We start from the raw sequence: 25,577 nt of genomic DNA, 5'->3' as shown, positions 1-25,577 counted from the left end.
TTAGACTTGCTGGATCTCTTCATACTCTTATTTGCAGATGACATTATCCTATTTGATAGCACTGTTCTCGGGTTACAAAAACGTTTAGATAAGTTGGTGGATTATTGCAATAAGTGGCAATTAAGAGTTAATTCCACCAAGAGTAAAATCATTATTTTTCGTAAGGCAGGAAGGCTTAAAAGCTATGAAAAGTTTTTTCTTAATGGCAGCCCTCTTGAGACAGTCCCCAGTTATAAATATCTTGGAGTACATTTTTCTAGCTCGGGTTCCTGGTATAAAACTCAAAAGATATTATCCCAACAAGCATGGGAGGTAATATTATTGTTACAATCACATATGTACAATTTTCAAAAACTTCCCCTGAAAATGTTACTTCGTATTTTTGATGTTAAAGTACTGCCCATATTATTATATGGCTCAGAGATAAGTGGATTTCATCCCTCTAAAGATATTGTAAATGTTCATGATAAATTCTGCAAGCTTATTTCGAAACTGAGAAGAACTGTTCCTAATATTGTAGCAAGAGCTGAATTTGGGAGATACTCGTTAAAAGTAAACCAACATCTGAAAATTATTAAGTACTGGCTGCGTTTATTAACTCAGAACGAAAACAGTATATTATATCACACGTATGTGTACCGGTATGACCGGGCAGAAAAGGGTCTAGATTGCTGGGCACTGAAAGTTAAAAATCTGTTATTTTCCTTTGGATATGGTGAAATTTGGAATAGACAATCAGTTTCTTGTATTCATTCATTTATATCCGCTTTTAGAACAAGATGTATTCATATTGATAACCAGTGTCTCTCTGAATCTTTTGACAAATTATCTTCATTATATTTGTATAAAACAATTATGCTATCAAACGAATATGAAAATTATTTAAGTGTTGTGAATATTGCTGCATTTAGGATTACTCTCTCACAGTTTCGCACGTCGAGCAGTGATCTTATGGTACCACAGGGTAGAAAGTTAGGTATTCCAAAATGTGAAAGACTTTGTCCATTTTGTATCATTCCAAGTGTAGAAACAGAATACCTTGTTTGTTTAGTTTGTCCGTTTTATGACGATCTTAGAAGAAACTTTCTGCCAAGTTATTATTATATATCTCCATCAAGGCATAAATGTAAAGCTTTATTTACCACCAGTAATGCTTTCACAATGAATAATCTTGCCAAGTTTACATTCTTTGCTCTTAAAATGAGGAGCAACCAGTTGTCCATTATATAAACTACTAATTCTACCACCATATGTATATGGTCTCAGATACCCTTGTTCTGATTAGTATTGATATTACTACATGCACTTGTGGCGCAACATGTTTGAATGCTTGAATATATATTGTAAAATGGGCCTGTGGCCTGATTTACTGAAATAAACCACTACTAATATCGCTGATCAAATATCACACACTTCTAATTACAATTGATAAATACAGTATGAATGATGTTAACCTTGATATAACTACCACAATACTCACCACATCCAACTGACATGTAATTCCATGTGATATATTTTCATAAGATAAATACCGTTTTTGCAATATATATTTATTGACAAGTTCACCTCACGTGGCACTTTGTTGCCCACATTTTCTCGATGTAAGTCAACGAGAGACCATGGACTATCAGGACTTTTTCTGATTTATACATGCAGGCTGTACCTCGTTTAAAATATCTATAAAATCCAGAATGATATTTGAGTTTAAAACCTAGTTTAAAAATGCAGAAAGCTATGTAAACATCCTCTAGGTGAAAGAACGGCACGTCTTTCGATACGCGATACACCTGTGTCACAACCTTCATACTGGTGACATACCCAGTTCCAGAACAGTATCCCGTGTATCTTGAATGAGGATAGCTCTTGGGGGACGCATACCACTTTGACTTTGAATCTCTAACAACGGCGGCATTCAAATAACACGCACCTATCACAGTATTCTGCAGCATCACTGCATTATGATTGACGACACTGAGCATGTTGGGTACGTTGATCCACATATCATCATCCGTCTTGAGAACAAATCTTGCATGGGGACAATAGGTGTTCGCCCACTTATACCCCATGATTGTTTTGTATGTCAAATTCGCATAAGAGTCAAAGAAATCCTCCATCAGTAAATCCTCCATCTGCTGTGATTCTTCCTGGACACTCTTTATCAAGGAGTAATCTTCAACGATTCCCAACAGAAAGACATACCTCACACTTCCGGTATTGTTTCTTGAGATCGACGACCACGTTGAGCGGATAACATCTCTGTTACGTCTGTTAGCGTGACTGGTGAAGATGAGCATCAGCAGATCTATCTGCCCTTTCGAGTTGTCACATATATCAGTGTTCTGTATAAGATAGTCGAAATTATGTCTGAAACAGTCCCTGCAACTGTCCGGGCGAACTCCAGGATCTTTATGCTTATTGTTAGAGGCAGGATGAGCATTACCATGAGATGTTGAACTGCCATTCACACGTGGAGTGAAGGGACGTGAATCGTTTTCTTGTTGCTTATCGTTTGATGAGGATAAAGCACTAGCATGATATGTAGAGCTATGATTCACAGGTAGGATGTTCACACTCGACTGGTTTTCTGTTTGCATTACATCATAATCGTCTAGATTAATTGCTGGCATTAATTTCTGAGACGTATGTGCAGTATCTGGAAGCAAATAAAGACTCTTTGAGTGAGATGTGCCTTTGCTGGCGTGTCTGCTTTCCGTATGTCTAGGCACTTCTCTCATTTGATGTTCATGTACGATGGCGATCACCACTAATAGTGCAGATATCATTGATACCAATAGAAAAGCTCCTATTATTTGTTTGTGAGACGCCATATTTAATCGTCTTGGGAATGAGGCCAAGTGTAGATCCTTCAACTGAAACAGGGGTACATATTCGGTTTACAGGAATATGTATGTCAATATATTTAGTGCAGAATACTAGATAGAAATTGACTAATAGAGTGTATTTCAGCTTTTAGAAGAACACGGAGCTTGAATATTGGCGCTTTTCTATATACGACTGTGACGTCATATCTTTAGCGTGACACGATGTGACATAATAATGACGTGCTTGGCTTGCTTCTTCTGGGATGACCACTTCACGTTGGCTCAGGCAGTATGTGCGCTAAACACTTTTAAATCCTATCACGTATGAGAACGGATTATGTTGTAAAAATCAATCTTCGAGTATACAGCGAAATGCCATGTTTAAATGCTATTGTCGAAGTTTCTTAATTCAGATCGAGCTACTACTCACAATATGCTGTATTCCTCAATGTCAAGCACTAACTCCAAAGAGTTAGCGTTTTATTTTGTCATAATAAAATATCTGTGTTTTCAATGTTGATCTAGCTTTGTATGACCTAATAATTTAAGATTTCGCCCAATTTAAAATTTAAACCATCCAAAGTCAATTCAACGTATTGAAAACTACAGGAAACCTTGCTCTACGTTAAAAAAGTGATGACGTGCCTGTACCGCTAGTCGTATCTTACGCAAAACAATTGCCACCTGAAAGATATAACAATTAACTTATAGATTTAGATTACTTACATCGTCATCAAGATTCCGTTGTACTGTATTCGATTGCATGAACATCAGATGGTAACCATCCTTAAACAGCTTCTTCATGCAGGGGTTTGTCCCCACAACCTGTTCCGCTGGGTGAGCAATACGAAGACTGATTCGTTTTAATAAAGCGTCAAATTGAAATGTAACCCGTGCTCTATCCAGATGTTACCGAGGCACTTACTTGTATAATGAGTGTTCATATACACAGAGATCGATACTGCGGAAGTATAACAGTGCAGTAAGAAAGTACGCCCTTGTGTCCTAAAGTCAATACCCAGTTGTACACAATGGATGATGAATGGATTATTGAACGGCCAAAGATCTTGTGTGAATAAAGGACCTTTGACAAGCACAAATATCTAGACTCTGTTTTTTATATATTTAATACTTATACACCTGATGAAACCACTTGTATATATACTCACACGCAAAAGAAACGCAAATCGGGTATGCAGTATACATGTTATTTATTTTCTACAGTAAAGACAAGAAATACTAATAGGGCAAGATTGACAACAACAAAAATTTAAAAAAAGTTTAATGGATTAAAAAGGCAGATGGTATAATTGGTTTTTTTCAAATGTTAAGGGTTTACACAGTTTCGGGTCACTACCCAAAATGTCAGTCAATACCTGGTGTGACCACCATTAGCATTGATCACTGCCACACATCTCCTGTACATTGAGTGGATCTCACGATTCGTGAAGGCCCTAGGGATCCTCCTGTATACATCCAGAGCAGCTGTGCGTAGTTCATCGGCAGTTGTAGGGACTGGGCGCACATTGTGCAGACGCCTTTGAATCTCATCCCGCAAATGTTCGATGGGGTTCAGATCAGGGCTGAGGGCTGGCCACGGTAGAACACGGATGTTGTGTTCTTACAGAAAGGCCATGGAAGCTCTGGCAACATCGGGACGAGCGTTGTCCTGCTGAAAAATGTGTTGATGTTGTGCAAAAAATGGAACAAAGTGGGGTCTGATCACTTGATCGATATACCGCTGAGCAGTGACGCCGTGTCCCCAACCTTGACCAACATTCAGAAAGCACATAGTCCAATTCTCGCATTAAGTCCAATCCCTGCCCATATCATGACGCTAGGTCCATCCCATGGATCCCTTTCCACAACGTTTCTGTCAGCGAAACGATCACCTCGACGCCGCCAAATCCGTCTGCATGGGAGACACAAAAGCGACTTTCATCAGAGAAAATTGCGATGACCCTGTGCCCACTGAAGTCGTGCCTGCCGATGCCGTGGTTGGAGAACAGGACGACGTGCTGGTCGGCGACATCTGAAGTTGTTGGAACGTAGACGTCGGATCACAGTGTCCCGGCTAATGTGTCGATTTAATGAGCATTAAAGGGGTGATTGGTCTTAAAAGGGATCCAAGAGCTAAGGATAGTGTTCGGGGTAACCTACCCAGTTCCACGGTCCCATAAAGCGATCTGGAAATGCAAATGCGTTTGCTCCAATATTGTAAAAATAAATTGAAAAGAATGTAGCTCCTTCATGAAAAAGAGCAACAGGCATGTGAAACAGAAACTCATCTGATACTTGCTTTACATCGAACATGTTTGGTAAATTATTCTTACACATTTTCATAAGTTTCGTTGTAAATGTAAGAAGCCATGGTGACACCATGGGTCAATATATGCAAATCTGCACAGTTGTAATTGTGAAATACTGAAAAGACCCAATACTGTGTTCAACGTTTGGCAGCCAGTTACTGTGAGCCATTGCCCTGCTTCACAAGAAAGGGAACAGATAAATACAGGAACACTATATATATATATATATATATATATATATATATATATCTTTGCCTAGTGGTCTTGGAAACGTATTCGCTTCTAAACTGTACAAAAGATTTACTAAACTGGGCGGCAAAAGAAAGTATAGGTCGAATTCCATGATCGATTATAATATAATCAAGGGAGGGGTAACAAATGATTGATCAACCACAGTTTGAATGGAATTGTGCAATCACAGGTAATGTAAGCTCAAGGTAAACAATGGTGGGGTAAGAAATTTCTTTTTCAAAAGTTGTCTGAAATGTCACCAAAAAATTGTCAGACGCATTACAAGTTCATTGTCGACACAGTTGCCTTCAATAGCGTGTATGACCGCCAGCTGTCTCAATGCATGATGTGATACGCCGCCTCATCCATGACGTCAGTCTTCTGATCTCCACAAATACCGCCCCACACCATGACACCTCCTCCGCCGAATGGATTGACCTCTCGAATACACGCCGGAGCCAAACGTCCCCTCTGCGTCGATAAACGCGTTCTCTGCCGTCATTTCAAAACAAGTTAAACCGACTTTCATCAGCAAACAGCACTCGAGGCCAATTTCTCACTTGCCAACGTCGAACCTGCCTCGTCCATCGCAGTCTCAGGCGTCGATGTTGAGCAGTCAGTACCATTCCTCGGAAAGAACGATACGTTCGGATTCCAGCAGCACGAAGTCGTCGTAGTACTGTACGTTGGCTAACGCTGTTGCTGCCGTCGCCGTCGCCGTTACGAATCTGTTCGCAGGTGAATGAGCCGTATCTGACACTCTTCCAGGGTTTGTTGTCACTCGGGGTCGTCCGGTTATAGGCATGTCCTGTGTCCTCCCTGTCTGCCCGTACCGTTGAAGCAGCCTGGCTACTGTCAATGGTGTACAACCAAACCTTCTGGCAATTTGGACCTGTGTTGCCCCCATTTCTGCCATACCGATGTCTCTCTCTCTCTCTCGTGTGCTTTCATTACGTGTGGTTATACCCTGCAGACGAACGCATCTATACAGCTAATATGCACGTGCAGTTTATGCCATAGGCGGGAAACCCTTTTCACCATTTTTTGTCACCGCACGAGCGCCGTCGAAGGTGGCGCGTTCGGGTGAGGTTTTTTTTGTCGGTACCTGTTCCTGGGCAGTCATATTCCCAATACCAACTTTCCACTAGTTATCGCTGTTTTTAGGAAAATTACAAATTGCCAACCTATACTTTCTTTTGCCGCTTAGTCTATATATGTGGTCCAGCCTCCTAGACGTAATGCAAGCTGGTGGAATTGTAGAGAAGATTAGGCTACAGTTTATTGCATTTCTCCATAGAACGTCACGATGCAATGGTATTCATTACTAGTCCGGTCAAAATAACGATGGACCCACCACAAATTGCAACAGAAATGTTTTTAGTTTATTCATATTTAATAAGCCCTCCTTAACATCATATCAAAAATCTAGAAAAATCTAAATGGGCAAACATTTCCAAATTCAGGCTTCTTTACTACAGCGATTCCCTAGCATTTTCACAGAAAAAAATTCAAAAATTCCATTTTTGAAATTTACTCCAAGTTAACTCTTTTACATATCAAATGAAAGCTACAAATACAGGCTTCATTATGTTATACCTTTCCACATTCTGACTTGTTTTGATTCAGAGAAATCAGCAAAAATCTATTTTCAGCTTTCAATAATAGTAATCTGTCGTGTTCCAAACAGCATTAAATGGTCATATGCTGACCGAAACAACCCATTAAGTTATCAGCACACACATGCATAGTAACAGGTATGCACATCATAGTTCACCTCAAATGCCTCAGACTGTTGGCATTTCAAACAAGACATGCCACCACATTCGTCACACAGTGAAGAACACTGCAATCTGTGACAGCTGCAGCTGTTTGAATCACACATGCTCGTTTAATAGTAGTATTGTATAATTGCGAGTTCTTTAGGAGCTGGTGGCACACCGGTTAACTGTGGAATTAGTTCACCAATAACTCTCCAACCCCATTCTTCTGCTGCAATTTCATCCACTTGATGTGACCTTCTCGCCTTCTCACGAAACCGACGGTAGATAATTTAGGTCTTCTCCTGTTGTAAAGGCACAAGAGAGCCTATTCTCCAGTTATTATTTTCTGTCCTCTGGTTATATCCTCCAACGGCTTGTCAAACACCTTAGCATGTTCCCTGAAGTCAGGACTTGACTGGAATATTTTCAAAGATACTGCTTTCCCTATGCTGTCTTTGTTTATTTTGGTGTTCGCAAGGAATTGTTCCTTCTCGGACTGAATGATCATGTAACCGTCAAACTTTGCATTTGCTCCAACTACACCCTCGGTTCTCCTCAGATGTGTCATATCCTTTGTTGATGGGTTCTCGTTGTAGCCATCAAAGACAATTGTTGGCATGCCATAATGACTGGTCACATAATTGCAGTACATGCCACATATATTATTGTAAGTGATTCCACGAGGCCGGTGTGCCATCATGGAGTATAGGAGCATATGATATAAGGATTTGAGATGGAGGTTCCAATTGCCAGTTCTCTCACCTCGAATGAAACTCCTTAGGATATCCACCATCTCCATAGATTGCACCCAAGGCTTTGCTGTTCTTCATTTAGTCCATCATTGATTGAAGTTTGGTGAATCAAATCATCAAATAGATGACATATGTCTGTGAGATCTTCATTGTCAGATGAGCAATCTAGGTTTTTCTCTGTCAATTCCTCCACTGGTTCCTCTGTCACTTCCTCCATTGGTTCTCTCACGGCGTGTCAGCTTAATGTGGGAGGAAAGCCTAAAGTGATGCAGGTCTCAGACGTTTTCCACTTCGGTGAAACCCACGAGCACGGGTATGGTGCTGACAAACCTAGAAACATAATTGGGGCGAACGGGGATTCGAACCCACAACCATAGGTTTCTGGCGTGCCCATGGGACGCAACTCTGCACAGCTGCGCCTTAGACGACGAGGCCACCCGTGCCCTCCGGTTCTCTCATGATCTCTTGAACTTCAAACTTCTGTTCATACTTGTTTGCTCACACTTGAAAAACCTTCGCTACCAGCAAAGCCTTCACAATGGTATCTACAAAGATATGTGCTCTTCTTATTGCCTTTACTGATGACCTTGTTATTTTGTCTTCTTGGTAAACATGGCCGCCAATGTGTAACTTGTCGGGAAACTTATATTTATCAACATTTATTGATGACCTCCCTTGACCTATAAGATTTAAAAAGGAAATGTTTTAAGATGAAGGTTTTCAAACAAATAAACAATTTTTGATATTATCAAATAAATATAGTTAAGACTAACAAAAAGTATGTAGATGAATAAATATGGATATATGTGTTTTTCCCCCAATTTCGTTTTTTGTTTTGTTTCAAAGGTCGAATATTTTACTTTTATGCAAAATAGATACAAACTATAGATACAAAAGGACTGCATGTGATGCCAGCTTTCATTTGATATCTCTCTTGATATGGTTAAAGGAAAAATGAAACCTTACATTTTCGGGCTTTTCACATTGATTTACATTGATTTACCCCCTAAAGATCATACCCAAACTAAACAATTTTCCCCAACATAGATTTTCCTAGATTTTAAATATGTTGTGAGGGGATGAACATGAAACAGGAGAAATCATTTTTCTTGCAATTTGTGGTGGGTTTGTTAGGATTTGAAACTTGAAACCGCAGGTAGTGTTCGTATATTATGGGCACAAAAGAATAGAATAGAATTGGCAAAAGTTATGATCTTGTGTCATTTAGTTTGGCGCCGATCGGAAGTTCCTAACATGCTAAGAGGGACATACTTAAAAGAAAAGATATCTATTGCTGCGCGTGACACAAGTAAAAGGCTTGTGTAACGCGCAGCAGTGGATATTTTTCCTTTTTATGTTATGTTAGTGTGGAACGGGGCTGCCTCCTCAGTCATTTGTTTTAGAGCTGGTAGTTGAAGTATTTACATGTGGCAAAAGGAATGCATTTTTATCAAGATATCATCAAAGATTTATGATTTAATAGATGTTGTAATATATGGTGTACTTTTATCGGTAACACTTCTTCAAAGTTCTGTGTCATGACTGATATGGAAGTAAGCATAAAAGATCATTGGAAGCGATGTGCTGTATATTACAGCTGCCCCCTCCGTGATATATAGTCCTTTCGTTTTAGACAAATTGGAAAAGGAGAAATAATTTGTAACCAGCTACAAATTACACCGGTAAATTCTTATTGCAGATTCGTGGATGTTTTTGGAGTATGTCCAATGAGAAGACATTAGGATCACATACATATTACGATCACGAAAACATTTTTTTCACTACTAAATTTATTTAACATACTCTTGATTTTATAAAACGCAATTACCTTTAGGGTCACATACTTCCTAAACTATAGCTTAGACTGTCGTTTGAAGTTAACTTATGGTTTATCAAAGTATAGTTAGGAGATTGATAAAGTCGTCTGTACCATTTGAAACCTTGCATTTCATAACTGTATATGTCATTTAAATTAGACGGAATATTAGTTAAATGTAAGATACATTATGGTGTGTATCAAGATATTGTAGCACATTGCATAGAGTATATGGACAGTAAGTATTGACGAAAGGATAAACGTAACATATGGAACCATTTCTATCAAACACTCGCCTACTGTTGACATTTCATGCCTAATACAATGCAGCAAGTTATATCGAAAACACATGTTGAGTTAATAGCTACAAACTAAGAACTATAAATTAATGCTGAAAATAATCTTTCATTTCACTCCTTTGTTTCAGTACCATGTCAGCTGTGTGTCAGTTCAGTCGTGAGGGAATTCAGGAAAGAAACATAAGGTAAAGAGAGAATAGCTTGTGTTTATGCATGAAATTTATGCGTGTTTAATATGTTTAGCTCAACAAATATGTCTGAAAAATGCTATCCTTCTCTAAATTTGTATTATACCAAATGAAATATTATTTCAATAATTGCGAAGTTTTGGTACAGGACAGCCTGGTGCTATCAACTCTATCAAGGAAGTGATCAACAATTGAGGAAGACATGGTAATATGAAACTAAGATTACAGAGATACACATTAGCAACTGGATGTCAGGGGATGAAGCTTTAATGACGAAGCATGTAACGACAAAGAAGTCTGGATTTGAGTGTGTAGTTACCAAGTTGTTGATCACTTGATGAAAATATCAGCACCTGTTGATATCCATAAGTTAACTCTGTCTTAATGTTTACAACCTGTATAAATGCCACTTAAATATATGGTTTGGGCATACTTTAGGTTTTTACTGTAGGTATTATATATTATCACTGAAAACACCGAGAGATATCAGAGTACTGATATCAGTAGGTGAAAAACCTTCATAGATTTAGTAACAGTCCTATTATGGAACCCATCTGGTGTACATGATAATACCACATTGCAACCAAACACACAACTAATTTAAAAGAGTATATCAGAAATTAAGTTCGCTTACCAATATCGTTGTGATTGATACATCTTAACGTATGACACATGTTTCAATGAGAAGGTTGGTGTAGTTAACAGCATGATGTTGAAAATAATGTTCGTTGTTCAGGCGGAGTAACATATACACTTTATTTAACGAGGACTGGTCGGCTTGGATTCAGTATACTGTGTCTGAGTAGGGTGTTCATGTTATACTGCGGCATGGTATCTCGGTGGGCAAGCACTGTGACATCGGCATTAGTCCGGACTAGTACAAGCAGCCAGACACACACGTGCATGCACGTGCAACAATCTTGGACGTTGGCGTTAAACCCCATTTCACCTTACCTCACCTTACATTCAGGAGTGATGAGTTGAACAGCAATCATACACGTTTCACTTTATTATATTTTGTGTCACCATACCCGTTAAACCCGTTAAACCCCAACTCACTCACACATAGTTTCACCATTTTCTTGCGATAAATTGTTTTGTCCATCTCATTCTTAGTTGACAAATCAGGCACACCTTTTAGGAGTCCAAAAGGTGCTAGCTGACCGTGCACGTGCCCTCTCAGCAAACTGAACAAAATGATTGAATATTTTACGTACATATGTTTTAACTGTGTCCGTCATCATATCCTCTAAAGATACATTTCGAGAGAACTGGAGGACAGTTTGAACTTGTTTCTTATGCTACACCGTTGCATGAAGACCGGGTCAGTCAATCTTGCGGTAAAAGACGAAGCCCACTGGCACATGTATGCGTTTATTCTAGCAAAAGGTGGGAAATATTATGACATGTTCCGAGGATGCATGCAACACACATCGGTACCGACAGCGCATCCTCGCTGCAAGGCCTCTTCACGAAGTCCCCAGTTACAGTGATGCGGATCTCAGGAAGTCCATGAAGCTGAACCTTTTGTCCTCCTGGCAGATGACGTCGTCACAGCAGGCAGGGTACGTGGTTGCCGAGCGGTAACAAAAGATCTTCTGGGTGGTATCTTGTATTCTCACTGAGACGCCGCAACTACAATCACATAATCAGAATGGACTCAACAGGGTAAAGTTGCAGCAAAGGGATCCGAAGTTCTGATTAACATAATGCAATATTGTACGCGCTTGTTTACCGTCTCATACCCTATGAAATGAAATGCGATCAAAGCAAAGTGTGCAACCCATTCGCATTTATGCAATCAGGAATTAAATGGTTATACTAAGGTCAAAGTATATATTTATACTTTGAAACCGTTACATTATTAACATCTTATATGTCTTTATTGCACCAATCTCATTAAAACCAGCTCTTCTACTCCCATACGATACCTCTTGATCTGAGCTTTCTGATCAGCCAATCAGCGTCGAGGCTTCGAAATTCTCGATACGTGTGCGCGAAGCATTCAGACTAACATATCTCATTTCTGTATCTTGAAAACTAGCTGCTACGACCTTTCCCGATTGTACATATTTATACCATTACCCTGTTGTGGATATTGTATGCAGCCTGTCGTGTCTGAGCTCCGATCCGTGGCATATACACCCCAAATGTGTACCATCGGAGTCATATTTGTGTCCTGCGTTGTTTTGTTTTTGGCCCAAATCGAAATGTTCTAATCGAGGTGGTAAAGAAATTAATTCAAATCGTTTAAGAAATCTAGCATTTGATACGCTGCAGAACCCAGCGCAGCTTTAATTTAGATTGGGCGGTCAAAAGTCTCTCTTGTTTCACGTGAGTTCTTCTATGAAGGTGTCGGAATGATGTCGTAGGCAACAACCTTAAATTAATGAGATTGTTATTGAACATTTTACGATATTCCTTCACATGTTTCATGTCCAAGAATCCATAACATTACGTCGCAAACAACTCTGCACTAAAGTCTAAAAAAAAAAAGTTAAACACATGTAGAAATTTCTCCCAGCTTTTGACCCTCAAGGTCTGTGAACACTTCAGAAGAGAGGTGTACACACCTTTCACACGTGACCTTCCCCGACTGAAGACAGGTACACTTATTACACTTGCCGGGGGTCTGCCACTGGTCATTTAAATTCCGGTTGCCCTCACAAACTGTCCCATCGGGCAAGGTCCGGAACTGACCTGAAAGAACAAAAATGACCTTGTGACATTTACAAATCATGGCGGTCTATTGGAGTTCAATAAATGATGTGCTTCATCTACGAAACCTGTTCACAACCATATACCTTATCATGGATGTATTTAATCTGTTCAAAGCCATATACCTTATCCTGGATGTATTTAATCTGTTCACAGCCATATACCTTATCTTGGATGTATTTAATCTGTTCACAACCATATACCTTATCATGGATGTATTTAATCTGTTCACAACCATATACCTTATCCTGGATGTATTTAATCTGTTCACAACCTTATACCTTATCTTGGATGTATTTAATCTGTTCAAAGCCATATACCTTATCTTGGATGTAGTTAATCTGTTCACAGCCATATACCTTATCTTGGATGTATTTAATCTGTTCACAACCTTATACCTTATCCTGGATGTATTTAATTTGATCACAGTCATATACCTTATCCTGGATGTATTTAATCTGTTCACAACCATATACCTTATCCTGGATGTATTTAATCTGTACACAGCCATATACCTTATCCTGGATGTATTTAATCTGTTCACATCCATATACCTTATCATTGATGTATTTAATCTATTCACAGCCATATACCTTATCCTGGATGTATTTAATCTGTTCACAGCCATATACCTTATCTTGGATGTATTTAATCTGTTCACAACCTTATACCTTATCCTGGATATATTTAATTTGATCACAGTCATATACCTTATCCTGGATGTATTTAATCTGTTCACAGCCATATACCTTATCCTGGATGTATCTAATCTGTTCACAACCATATACCTTATCCTGGATGTATTTAATCTTTACACAGCCATATACCTTATCCTGGATGTATTTAATCTGTTCACATCCATATACCTTATCCTGGATGTATTTAATCTGTTCACAGCCATATACGTTTAAAGTATTATAGCTGAAATGGATAGAATAATCATAGAAATGCCCGCATGTTAACGGAAATCTGCGGGCCACTGTAACTTGATAGCAGTCCGATTTCCCCTAACGACGGGCTACTATCTATTCTATTGCTATGTGACCTCATTGGCGTCACGTTTCTTGTTTGTGACGTCACCCTATAGTATGTTCTATGACGTTGCTATTTGTAACTCAGTGACCTCCGTTGTAACCTTTTTAATATTTGTTATAAATAAAGTCACGAACATGATTTCTTTGATAAATAATGTCTTTGCTCATCACGATTAATGATATTAAACACAAAACAGTGTCGAATAACGAATTTTTGTACCAGAATTTCCATGTGAAATATGTGAGGGGGGTGTTGGAAAATTCAAAATGGCTGTTACTGACGGTATACGGTCTCATATTTAGTCAGTAACAACCATCTTGGATTTTTACTGACGGTATACGGGCTCATGTGGGTTCAGTAGTTATGCTCTGATTGGTCAGTCCCACTTTGAGGCATAATAATAGGAGATATCGCTTAGGTGAGATCAAGCGATATCTACATTGTAGATATCGCTGCAATGAAATTGCATCAAAATGCTTTGCAGACCATTGTGACGTCATCGGTTACCATTATGTCACAATCAAATTACATCACTAATGGCTCTGCTACTGAAATTGTTAGCAGTACTTTTTTAAACTTAAGACACTGCTTATTTCTGTCTACAAAGTGAAAAAGGTGGAAGAATGATGTTGAATGATAAAGAAAATCTCACCCTTGTCTCCTTTGATATTAAATATATCAACACTCGGCAAGCTTCGTACTTTTTCCACTTTTATCAACTCTTGTTGATATATTTGATATCAAAAGACACTCTGGTGAGATTCTCTATATACACCACAAAATGTCTCGATATGCCAAACCTATATACCATGAACAATTGGTTATCACTGAAATACAAACATTATTTATTTTTAAAAAATTTAAACTCTATAGATGAAGACGTTAAAGTTGAAGGCGTGGAGAGATAGTCCCACGACAAATGAACCATAACTTTCGTATTTTCACTGTCGATAAGCAAAATTACCGGTCATCTAATGTTCAATATCATCGTAAATCCGAAAACACAAGCTCATTTGTGATCGATACGGTTCAAGATACCCTAGTTAGTCCATATGAAGCACATTGGTATAGTGATTCGTCGGGCCATTGTTGAGGTAATACAGACGCTACTGTTGACATTATACACTTATGACGTACAAGTTAATTAAGTTACAATTAGGGCTTGGACGGGTAACTCGGGTACTCGGGGCGGGTGGGTCCTGAGTAGGACCCGGGTACCCACAGGACTACCCGGACCCGTGGTTAGTCACGTGATATATTGTTTGATGATAAAAACTCACTATAGCTCAGTGATCACACCACAAGTCGCTAATGTTCGCATTTCTTTCTGACGATGCACACATTCCTTTGACTTGTATATGCCTGAGTAAAGATAAAGCTTCAGTCAACTTCAATGTACTGATCGTTTCATACATGTATCTAAAACAATTCCCAATCAGATATTTTGTTCCCAGCTCTTGAGACCTGCATTGGGTACCCGGGTAGGGTCGGGTAATAGGGAATCCGGTACCCGGGTAGTAAATTTGGACTCGTCCAAGCCCTAATTACAATACTGTTGACTATTACTTTCTGGAGAGGTTTCAATACTATCAGGTTATTTGGCTGAACGTGTGTAATAAGATGTCTATCTAATCGAGTTAACATTCATGAATGTGTGAACCTATCACCTATTTCAGGCACATTAAGTGTAATATTCACTCGTATTAAATATTGATTACTTATCATCTGATTCAAATAATATTCATCAATATATACATAATAAAATACGCTATTTTCTACACAGCTAATTACGTGTGACAAAATAGTATATGTATCATACCCACTTCACGTGCCGAATCTGTGTAGTTTCCCATCACCTTTACACTCAGCGGTAATATGGACATGTAAATGTATATCATTACTTCAGAAATAATATGAGATGTAACACCCTGCAAACAAATACCTGGGATGAAGCGTCTCGCATACGTAGCTCCCTGAATCCCCGCAACACAAAGTAACAAAACTATAGTCTTCAACATCGTGCTTGTGTTCAGGAGGTGAAATTGTGAAGTAAGGAAACAATGTGACTTGGACAGACTATATATCCAAACCCAATGGATAGTGTTCGTTACTCGTCTTAAAGTATCATGGGATGGGTGGGGAGAGACACACTAACCAAATATGCAGTGCAAACACTTCATGACCACATGTGGGTCGAGTAATTAGCCCTGTCGCTATATTGAGACCGAGTCGTGTTTGTTGCTGTACACTGGAGTCATTGAGCTCTCTGAATCCCGTCCGCCTCCTCTCGTTCCTCTGTACACTGATGCTTTGAGGGTGTGTTACACTGGGGTACATATGACGATGGACCAAACCCTACTTGTGACCTCATCATGTAAACTGAAGGAAATGAAGGTCTCCCTCTGTAAATAACCAGCAAGCGAAAAGATGTGCTCCGACTAGTCTATGAATATTTCCTTTAGGCCAACATCTCCTTAAACATGCCAGCTGAGAAGCGGCTTCGGGGTTCGGGTGTGGTTTTACAGGAAAATGAAACTCCATGTGTATTAAGATATCTTTTTTCAGAGGGCAGTGTTTGTAATTTATTCTTTGTTTTGTGTATTCAAATACAAACTTACTTTATCATAATATTCATAGTTCATAGATTTGTGTACAAATTCATTCATTCATTCATTCATTCATCCATTCATTAGCGCCGAAGACTTGGTGTGAAATTATTTCTTTCGTAATTCGACACCTGACATTCTATTTATGGTGATGTATCCCAGTGTACATAAGTAATGAAAGTACTCGCCTTCCCCTTCGATGCCCAATACATGTCCTAGGAGGCAACTACAAGCGATTGGGCGGTCCCATGTGTGAATAGCTGATCGTCTGTTGTCGCACGATTCGAACCCCGAGGGTGTCGTTTTGTTATGAGTTTTGATGAGAAAAAACCGTTTGTTTTACAAAATCTGAAATAATAGCCCCATTTTACCCTCACATAAATCATTCCTCGGCCTTCTTCTCGACTATTTGTGCAATTTTAATAGAAACTCGTATCATTAACCTCGCCCTGTCCATATGTAATCAGGTATCGAGTATCTAAAAATTAACTGAAGTACAAAAGAACGTACACATCTTTCTAAATCAAAAGCAACAAAATGTTTTCAGCTCATATCAGATGTGTATCAATCTTTCAGAATAGTTCATGCCAAAAAAATCACTATAGCATCAGTGTTACAAGAGTGAAGTGCAGTCACACACATGGTACAGATTTACACTGAAACGGTAATCACGACCCTGTCACTGAAAGCCAACAGTACATCACAACCGTCGATGGCTGCACACTCAGTATCTGGCCTGACCTCCATAAGTATCGATGCAAGCCAGAACCCGTCTTCCAAAGGTAAGCGCAAACAGCCGGGTGACATCATTGGGGATCCGTCTCCACTCGTCCTGTTGAGCTTGTTCCAGCTGCTGGACGTTGACTGGCTGTTGTGGTCGACGTCTGAGTTGTCACCCCAAAGATGTTCGATGCTGGATAAGTAAAGAGAAGAAGCTGGTCATGGCAGTAGGTCAATGTTATGGCGGTCCTTGAAAACGTCCGTGGAGATTCTGACGGTGGCCTGTTTGAAAATGAACCCCTGTCGCTGCTGTTGCCGGAAAGAGAGGACCTCTGATTGTAAGACTACACGTGTGTACCTGTGGGTTGTCATATTTCCCTGAATGGTAACCCAGAGGTCTTCTTTTCCCCACCAATGGCCCCCAAACCATGATACCACTTTCGCCACATTCATGAACGTAGGAATAATACAATAATAATAAAACCTCATTTCTGCTACTTGGTAATTATGACATGGAATGACCAAATTAAATGATATTGACACACACATATTGGGATCAGTTAAATTAGCAAAGTTGAAACTTCTTTTATATGTCAATTCAAATACTGAATTACAGAAAATATGGGCATTTGTGTTAAGCAGAACACGAAGAAGGTTATTCGAGAGATATTTAAATGTTTTAATTTATCCATACATATATTTTTCTCCTGTTCGCGTAAATCTATTATGATCTTACACAACATCGAAATCAAGAAGGATTGTAAAGAACAAGCGGAAATGTTGACTCCAATTTAATTACTTTTAATGTTTAAACTAAAACATAAGCTTGTTATAAATCGTAATAAAGAAAATATCCTTTAGTTAGTTAGTAAACGTTCTTGCGTTAATGGAACGTCCAGTCTCGCTTGATAGATTGTCGTTTAGGGTTGGGACGAGTCCAAATTTACTACCCGGGTACCCACCACGCTATTACCCGACCCTACCCGGATACCCACTATATGTCTCAAGACTTGGTGTAAAATGTCCGATTGGGATTAGTTTGACTGTAGCCCTGATAAAATGTGGTGTGGTCATGCATACACTGAAGTTGACTGAAGTTTTATCTTTATTCAAACCTATAAAGATCAGAAGGAATGGGTGCATTGTAAGAAAGAAATGCGAACATCGGTGACTTTTAGTGTAACCATAGAGTTTTAGATATTTTTTGTCATTAATCAATATGTCACGTGACAAGAGCGGGACTCAGGTCGGGCGGGTACTGAGTAGGACCCGGGTACCCACAGGACTACCCGGGTCCTACTCAGTACCCGCTCTACCCGAGAACCCGAGTTACCCGTCCCAGCCCTATCGACGTTCGTCGCTTTTGATTTTTTTTAAATACCATGTCACACAATTTCGATGTCTAATTATATCAAACCATGCAAATGTATGCTAAGACATGTTCAGCTTTATTCGCCTTCAACACACATACTAAGTAAGGATTGTGGTCATTGAAAAAGAGAATGTCTCACAAGCATGGTACGTCTTGATTAAAGAATCGCGATAATGTGTCACATTTCATTTGGGGATTATATTGAACTGTTTGTGTCTGTTTACTGTTCCCGCCGGCCCGCCGACGTAGTCGGACAAGACTATTGTACGAACCCAAGTGTGTAAATACCCAACCCACGATCGACGGTTGCGTGCACATTGTAGTAATGCGCGCACAGACGTTGACGAATACACGTGGGTAGGTTTCTGCGACAGAGGTAAAGTAATATACAGTGGTACTGATGATTCGTGGACACATCTTATCAGCGAATGAACCATTAGACTGTAGGGAATAAATGGGCGTACTACGGTTGTGTTTCCTTTCGACCGAACAAAGAGTGTTCCACTTACACAGGGGAAGTATTATCCAGTCATAAGGAACCGGCGACATGTTATTCTGGAGGGGATGGGAGGAGCTGGGATTGGATCGAAAAAACAATTGTCCCCGAAAATAATGTCCCCGAATAATTATGCCTCAGATTGTTGGAAAAAAATAAAATTGTTTGCTACGAAGAATACACTCTTGCAATAGGTTTTTTAAAATATATCTAGGCTCACAGTTTTATTTGTACAAAATATCTGGTTTTGCGGCTATAGCTGAAAAAAGTATCTGGTCTTCATACAAAATCCAAAATGATGACATACTGGTCTTGTGAAAGGGTGTTGGGTGGAATTTCTTTCCTTTTTCAAAACTGTGATACAGAATCTTAACAATTACATTGATCGGTAGGTATGTGTGAAAATATGCAGTGCAAGATATGACATGCTAAGTTTTAATATTTGGTGAGGTGGGGTGAGGTGAGGTGAGATGAATGGGGTTTAACGTGGAGTTATAGATTATTTCACTTATATAACGACATGCATGCGCGTGTGTGTGGTTGCGTGTACTAGTCCGGACTAGTGTTAGCCCACTGAGATATCACGTTGCAGTTGAACATGAATACCCTCACTCAGACACAGCATACTGACTCAAAGCCGACCAGTCCTTGTTTAGCCCCTCAATGCCAAGAGCCAGTCAGGGTAACAACTAGTACCACGTTACCGCCTTTTTTGTATGACGTGTCCGTAGATCAAACCCCCGACCTTCCTCTTTCTGGGCAGACAACAGTGGCGGTAAAGTTTGAATGTATGTCATCGTCCCCTGACTGCGTGTATGTCATCGTCCCCTGACTGCGTGTATGTCATCGTGTACCAACAGTGTGAGCCACCTGACGACGTGTACGTCATCGTCCCCTGACTGCATGTATGTCATCGTGTACCAACAGTTTGAGCCACATGACTGCGTGTATGTCATCGTCCCCTGACTGCGTGCATTTCATCGTCCCCTGACTGAGTGTATGTCATCGTGTACCAACAGTGTGAGCCGCCTGACGACGTGTACGTCATCGTCCCCTGACTGCGTGTATGTCATCGTGTATCAACAGTGACAGCCACCTGACGACGTGTATATCATCGTGCACCGACAGTGTGAGCCACCTGACGACGTGTATGTCATCGTCCCATGTCTGCATGTATGTCATCGTGTACCAACAGTGTGAGCCACCTGACGACGTTATGTCATCGTGCACCGACAGTGTGAGCCACCTGACGACGTGTATGTCATCGTCCCCTGTCTGCATGTATGTCATCGTGTACCAACAGTGTGAGCCACCTGACGACGTGTATGTCATCGTGCACCGACAGTGTGAGCCACCTGACGACGTTATGTCATCGTGTACCAACAGTGTGAGACACCTGACGACCTGTATGTCATCGTCCCCTGACTGCGTGTATGTCATCGTGTACCAACAGTGTGAGTCACTTGACGACCTGTATGTCATCGTTCCCTGAGGACGTGTATGTCATCGTGTACCAACAGTGACAGCCACCTGACGACGTGTTTATCATCGTGTCCCAACGGTGTGATTCACCAGACTGCGTATATGACATCGTGTTCCGACAGTGGGAGTCACTTGACTTTATGTATGTCATCGTGTACCAACAGTGTGAGTCACCTGACTGCATGTATGCCATCGTGTACCAACAGTGTGAGTCATCTGACTGCGTGCATGTTATCGTGCCTCACCAGTGTGAGTCATCTTACTCCATATATGTCATCGTTTACCAACAGTGTGAGTCACCTGACTGCATGTATGTCATCGTTTACCAACAGTGTGAGTCACCTGACTGCATGTATGTCATCGTGCCCTAACGGTGTGAGTCACCTGACTGCATGTATGTCATCGTTCCCCAACAGTGTGAGTCACCAGACTCCATATATGTCATCGTGCCCCAACAGTGTGAGTCATCTGACTGCATGTATGTCATCGTTCCCTAACGGTGTGAGTCACCTGACAGCATGTATGTCATCGTGCCCCAACAGTGTGAGTCACCTGACTGCATGTATGTCATCGTGCCCCAACAGTGTGAGTCACCTGCCTGCATGTATGTCATCGTGCCCCAACGGTGTGAGTCATCTGACTGCATGTATGTCATCGTGCCCCAATAGTGTGAGTCACCTGACTGCATGTATGTCATCGTGCCCCAACGGTGTGAGTCACCTGACTGCATGTATGTCATCGTGCCCCAACGGTGTGAGTCACCTGACTGCATGTATGTCATCGTGCCCCAACAGTGTGAGTCACCTGACTGCATGTATGTCATCGTGCCCCAACGGTGTGAGTCACCTGACTGCATGTATGTCATCGTGCCCCAACAGTGTGAGTCACCTGACTGCATGTATGTCATCGTGCCCCAACGGTGTGAGTCACCTGACAGCGGGTATGTTATCGTGCCTCACCGGTGTGAGTCATCTTACTCCATATATGTCATCGTGTACCAACAGTGTGAGTCACCTGACGACGTGTTTGTCATCGTGCCCAAATGGTGTGAGTCACCTGACTGCATGTATGTCATCGTGCCCCAACGGTGTGAATCTCCTGACTGCGTGTATGTCATCGTGCCCCAACGGTGTGAATCTCCTGACTGCGTGTATGTCATCGTGCCTCAATGGTGTGAGTCTCCTGACTGCGTGTATGTCATCGTGCCCCAATGGTGTGAGTCTCCTGACTGCGTGTATGTCATCGTGCCTCAATGGTGTGAGTCCCCTGACTGCGTGTATGTCATCGTGCCTCAATGGTGTGAGTCCCCTGACTGCGTGTATGTCATCATGCCCCAATGGTGTGAGTCACCTGCCTGCATGTATGTCATCGTGCCCCAACGGTGTGAGTCTCCTGACTGCGTGTATGTCATCGTGCCTCAATGGTGTGAGTCCCCTGACTGCGTGTATGTCATCGTGCCTCAATGGTGTGAGTCCCCTGACTGCGTGTATGTCATCGTGCCTCAATTGTGTGAGTCACCTGACTCAATGTATGTCATTGTGCCCCAATTGTGTGAGTCAACTGACTGCATATATGTCATCGTGCCTCAATGGTGTGAGTCACCTGACTCAATGTATGTCATCGTGCCTCAATGGTGTGAGTCACCTGACTCAATGTATGTCATCGTGCCTCAATGGTGTGAGTCAACTGACTGCATATATGTCATCGTGCCTCAATGGTGTGAGTCACCTGACTGCATGTATGTCATCGTGCCCCAATTGTGTGAGTCAACTGACTGCATATATGTCATCGTGCCCCAAATGTGTGAGTCACCTGACTGCATGTATGTCATCGTGTACCGACAGTGTGAGTCACCTGACTGCATATATGTCATCGTGCCCCAATTGTGTGAGTCACCTGACTCAATGTATGTCATCGTGCCCCAATTGTGTGAGTCAACTGACTGCATATATGTCATCGTGCCTCAATTGTGTGAGTCACCTGACTGCATATATGTCATCGTGTACCAACGTTGTGAGTCACCTGACGGCATGTATGTCATCGTGCCCCAATTGTGTGAGTCACCTGACTGCATGTATGTCATCGTGCCCCAACTGTGTGAGTCACCTGACTGCATGTATGTCATCGTGCCCCAATTGTGTGAGTCAACTGACTGCATATATGTAATCGTGCCCCAACAGTGTGAGTCACCTGACTGCATGTATTTCATCGTGCCTCAATTGTGTGAGTCACCTGACTGCATGTATGTCATCGTGCCCCAATTGTGTGAGTCAACTGACTGCATATATGTCATCGTGCCTCAATTGTGTGAGTCACCTGACTGCATATATGTCATCGTGTACCAACGTTGTGAGTCACCTGACTGCATGTATGTCATCGTGTACCGACAGTGTGAGGCACCTGATGACGTTAATGACGATTTGTAAACGTGCACGATCGTCTCAAGTATACACATTGCAAATTCATTGCATACCTGTAATCATAATGGACCGCTATGATAGATTTACTGATAATCTACGTATGATACATTGGAACCTTTAGGCTGCATAATAAATATTAAAATGTTTCTCGGGTACATTTGTACTGAACATGTCGGGACTGACGAGGGCCGTAAGACTATATTTTATTTGTTTTGCCGCTTTTTTAAAAGTGATGCGGAAGCAACACGTTTCATTTTTTCCCACAAAATATACCAAAACACATACAACTGTGCATCTATTGAACTCGGCATTCTAATGTAATCTCCGTTGTCAACATTTCATTGTACGGATAAGTCTGCTTCATACGGCGCCGTAAATTGTGCCGCGGGATTGTATTTCTTTTGGCAATAAGAATGACTGACGCACAGAAGTGACATACCGATACCCGAGAAACATTTACTTATTTCTTGTCTTTTTTAGCCTTATATCATGAGACTCTTGGTTCACCTCCGTAACCTCGTTCCTTTCGTTGTATCCAAACCGCTGCAACATATCAACTGGCGGGCAAAAGAAAGTCTACACCGGCGTGTATTTGATGGTGGCCCAGATTGAAGCAAACAAGAAGTGGTTATTCGGTGATGTTGTATTTCATACGGATATCAAAGTAGTGTTTTACCACTTAGTTTGCAGTGTTTCGGCGACTGTTTTCAGGGTGGTAACGTTTTGATTTTGGGGTCAAATCCAATTTTGAAGTGTACACTTTTGCCAGGCAGCTTCGTAAATTGAGGGAATAAAAAAAATCATATACTTAAAAACTGGATTGCTAATTCCCTTCGGCAAACTCCTTTGTAGTGGAAGGTGGTCCATAATTTGGGGGTGTTTGGGGGAAAAGCCATGAGATACACGAGATTTTAACAAATGTTTCGGTCACTAAAATCCGCGGAAGATTCTCACCCCCGCACAATTTATGAGCGTTAACTGTTCAACTATGTTTAATTCTTGTTAGTATTATATACATGTAGTTACTTATTCAGAAGTTTATTCTAAATATTTTGAAAACATGACAATCATGTGCTAGAGAGGTCGACGGGTCAAATCTAGTCCCGGCTTGAACTAGGGGATTTTCCAAATGACTGTAAATTAACTGAAGCGCCTCACAAATATCATCTGGTAATCGTTCCCGACGTGTGACGTCCGGCTGTAAGAGTGAATGAACAACCTTGTGAAATGTTACCGTACATGGGATAGTCCATTGTGATGATGGAGAAACAAGCTAAGCGCATGGTGTTCACGAGGAGGACCACCAAGCATGGACTTCACACTACAGGTGTGTGTCCCGTTGACAAACTCTGTGCTCCGGGTGTTGGGCGTGGCGAACCCTTTAACCACAAGATGACCTACCCCACTACACCTCAACCTTCAATCACATGATGTATCACATTAATACAATAAAGTTGTCAAGTTTAGCACATGTATGGAGGCTACTTTACTTAAGTATAAAAAATTAAATAAATCCAAATTCTATTAGTATGAAAGTATACCATTGTTGAATGAGAGGGCATAGACATCATTTACTCGATGAGATATTAAAATGTACGTATGAATAATATCTTCTTTCAATTTCGAATCATTTGTTTAAAAGAGCTACAATTTTATAATGGCAGTAACCTGAGAGTGCTGTCCCTTTGTGATACTGCATACAAGCTCCCCACAGCGATAGGCCGTTCGCGGAGCCCTCTATGTTATCGCTGTCACCAGTCACAGCTCTGTGACAGACGGACGCAACCAACTGACCGTTACGTTTACAAACAAGTAATGGCTGTCGTGATACCGAATACTCTTTCCCCAGCTAAATTATTTCTCTGTTTGTCAATTTGGATTTCTATTTCATTTCAGCTATTATGTCATGGTATTGTGAGAATGCTAGGGAGAGGTTGGGTGTTTTCCATCAGTCTGCAATCTTGAACCAATTTGAGTAAATAAACAAAACGTAATGTCTTCTGGGATATATTAAAATAGTCATGAGCCTTTTCAAAATTCACTAATTGACATTCCCATTCACAAAAGCATACCAAAAATATGAACGTCACTACATTTGGGTTTGGGGGGGAAACTTCAAGATTCTTGTAATGGTCGCTTCCACACTGGTGGTACCGATGTTACCGGAAAGCAGCTTGTACGGCATGCATCTATAACGCTAACACCGCTGCATGTTCATTCTGAATTACACATGTACAATACCACGTGATATTCTTTGAAAAGTCCTTTTCACATTTGCAAGATTGAATATTCCCTTGTGAAACTATTATTAAAGAAATTGACAGAGATGTGTGATCAAGGGATATAAGCCTTGCTCCTCATTGTATTGTATTCAGTTCATGTTTAACGGAATTTATTTTTTTAAAAATAAAATCCATTTGTGTTATATTTTGTTTTTAGAAAAACTACATTTTGCTACCGCGAGATGGACTGAGGAACGAACTAATTGTAATACGCTATCTTGTGATATCCCGACATGGCAGACTGATTGTGTTAATGGGATCCGTGTCTG

General features: G+C 40.7%; 2 protein-coding genes across 2 annotated transcripts; both read right to left on the bottom strand.

Moving 5' to 3' along the window:
- Nucleotides 1–1,474: 1,474 nt before the first annotated feature.
- LOC139480172 (beta-1,3-galactosyltransferase 1-like) lies at nt 1,475–3,647 on the bottom strand. The gene is made up of 2 exons (XM_071263204.1): nt 3,549–3,647; nt 1,475–2,870 (listed from the first exon to the last, which is right to left on the bottom strand). Exons 1-2 carry the CDS (start codon nt 3,624–3,626, stop codon nt 1,563–1,565), a joined length of 1,386 nt encoding a protein of 461 aa, XP_071119305.1. The 5' UTR covers nt 3,627–3,647; the 3' UTR covers nt 1,475–1,562.
- A 7,888-nt stretch (nt 3,648–11,535) lies between these two features.
- LOC139480208 (uncharacterized) lies at nt 11,536–16,052 on the bottom strand. Its single transcript, XM_071263241.1, has 3 exons — nt 15,873–16,052; nt 12,751–12,877; nt 11,536–11,812 (listed from the first exon to the last, which is right to left on the bottom strand). The coding sequence occupies exons 1-3, from the start codon at nt 15,946–15,948 to the stop codon at nt 11,662–11,664; spliced, it is 354 nt and encodes a 117-aa protein (XP_071119342.1). The 5' UTR covers nt 15,949–16,052; the 3' UTR covers nt 11,536–11,661.
- Between the last annotated feature and the right edge of the window lie 9,525 nt (nt 16,053–25,577).

This window comes from Haliotis cracherodii, unplaced genomic scaffold (genome assembly GCF_022045235.1).
Source record: "Haliotis cracherodii isolate W230 unplaced genomic scaffold, xgHalCrac1.p SCAF_4, whole genome shotgun sequence".
In the NCBI taxonomy this organism is placed as follows: domain Eukaryota; kingdom Metazoa; phylum Mollusca; class Gastropoda; order Lepetellida; family Haliotidae; genus Haliotis; species Haliotis cracherodii.
Note: the sequence above shows the minus strand (reverse complement) of the source record. Positions and strands in the feature narration are given on the sequence as shown.

Bases quoted from the DNA above. Each gene is read 5' to 3' on its own strand.
- LOC139480172 (XM_071263204.1), bottom strand. From the start codon at position 3,626: ATGAAGAAGCTGTTTAAGGATGGTTACCATCTGATGTTCATGCAATCG. The intron at 2,871-3,548 runs GTAAGTAATCTA...CCCCTGTTTCAG, and splicing joins AACGGAATCTTGATGACGAT to TTGAAGGATCTACACTTGGC.
- LOC139480208 (XM_071263241.1), bottom strand. From the start codon at position 15,948: ATGTTGAAGACTATAGTTTTGTTACTTTGTGTTGCGGGGATTCAGGGA. The intron at 12,878-15,872 runs GTATTTGTTTGC...TTGTTCTTTCAG, and splicing joins TGCGAGACGCTTCATCCCAG to GTCAGTTCCGGACCTTGCCC. The intron at 11,813-12,750 runs GTGTGTACACCT...ATGTGATTGTAG, and splicing joins GGGAAGGTCACGTGTGAAAG to TTGCGGCGTCTCAGTGAGAA.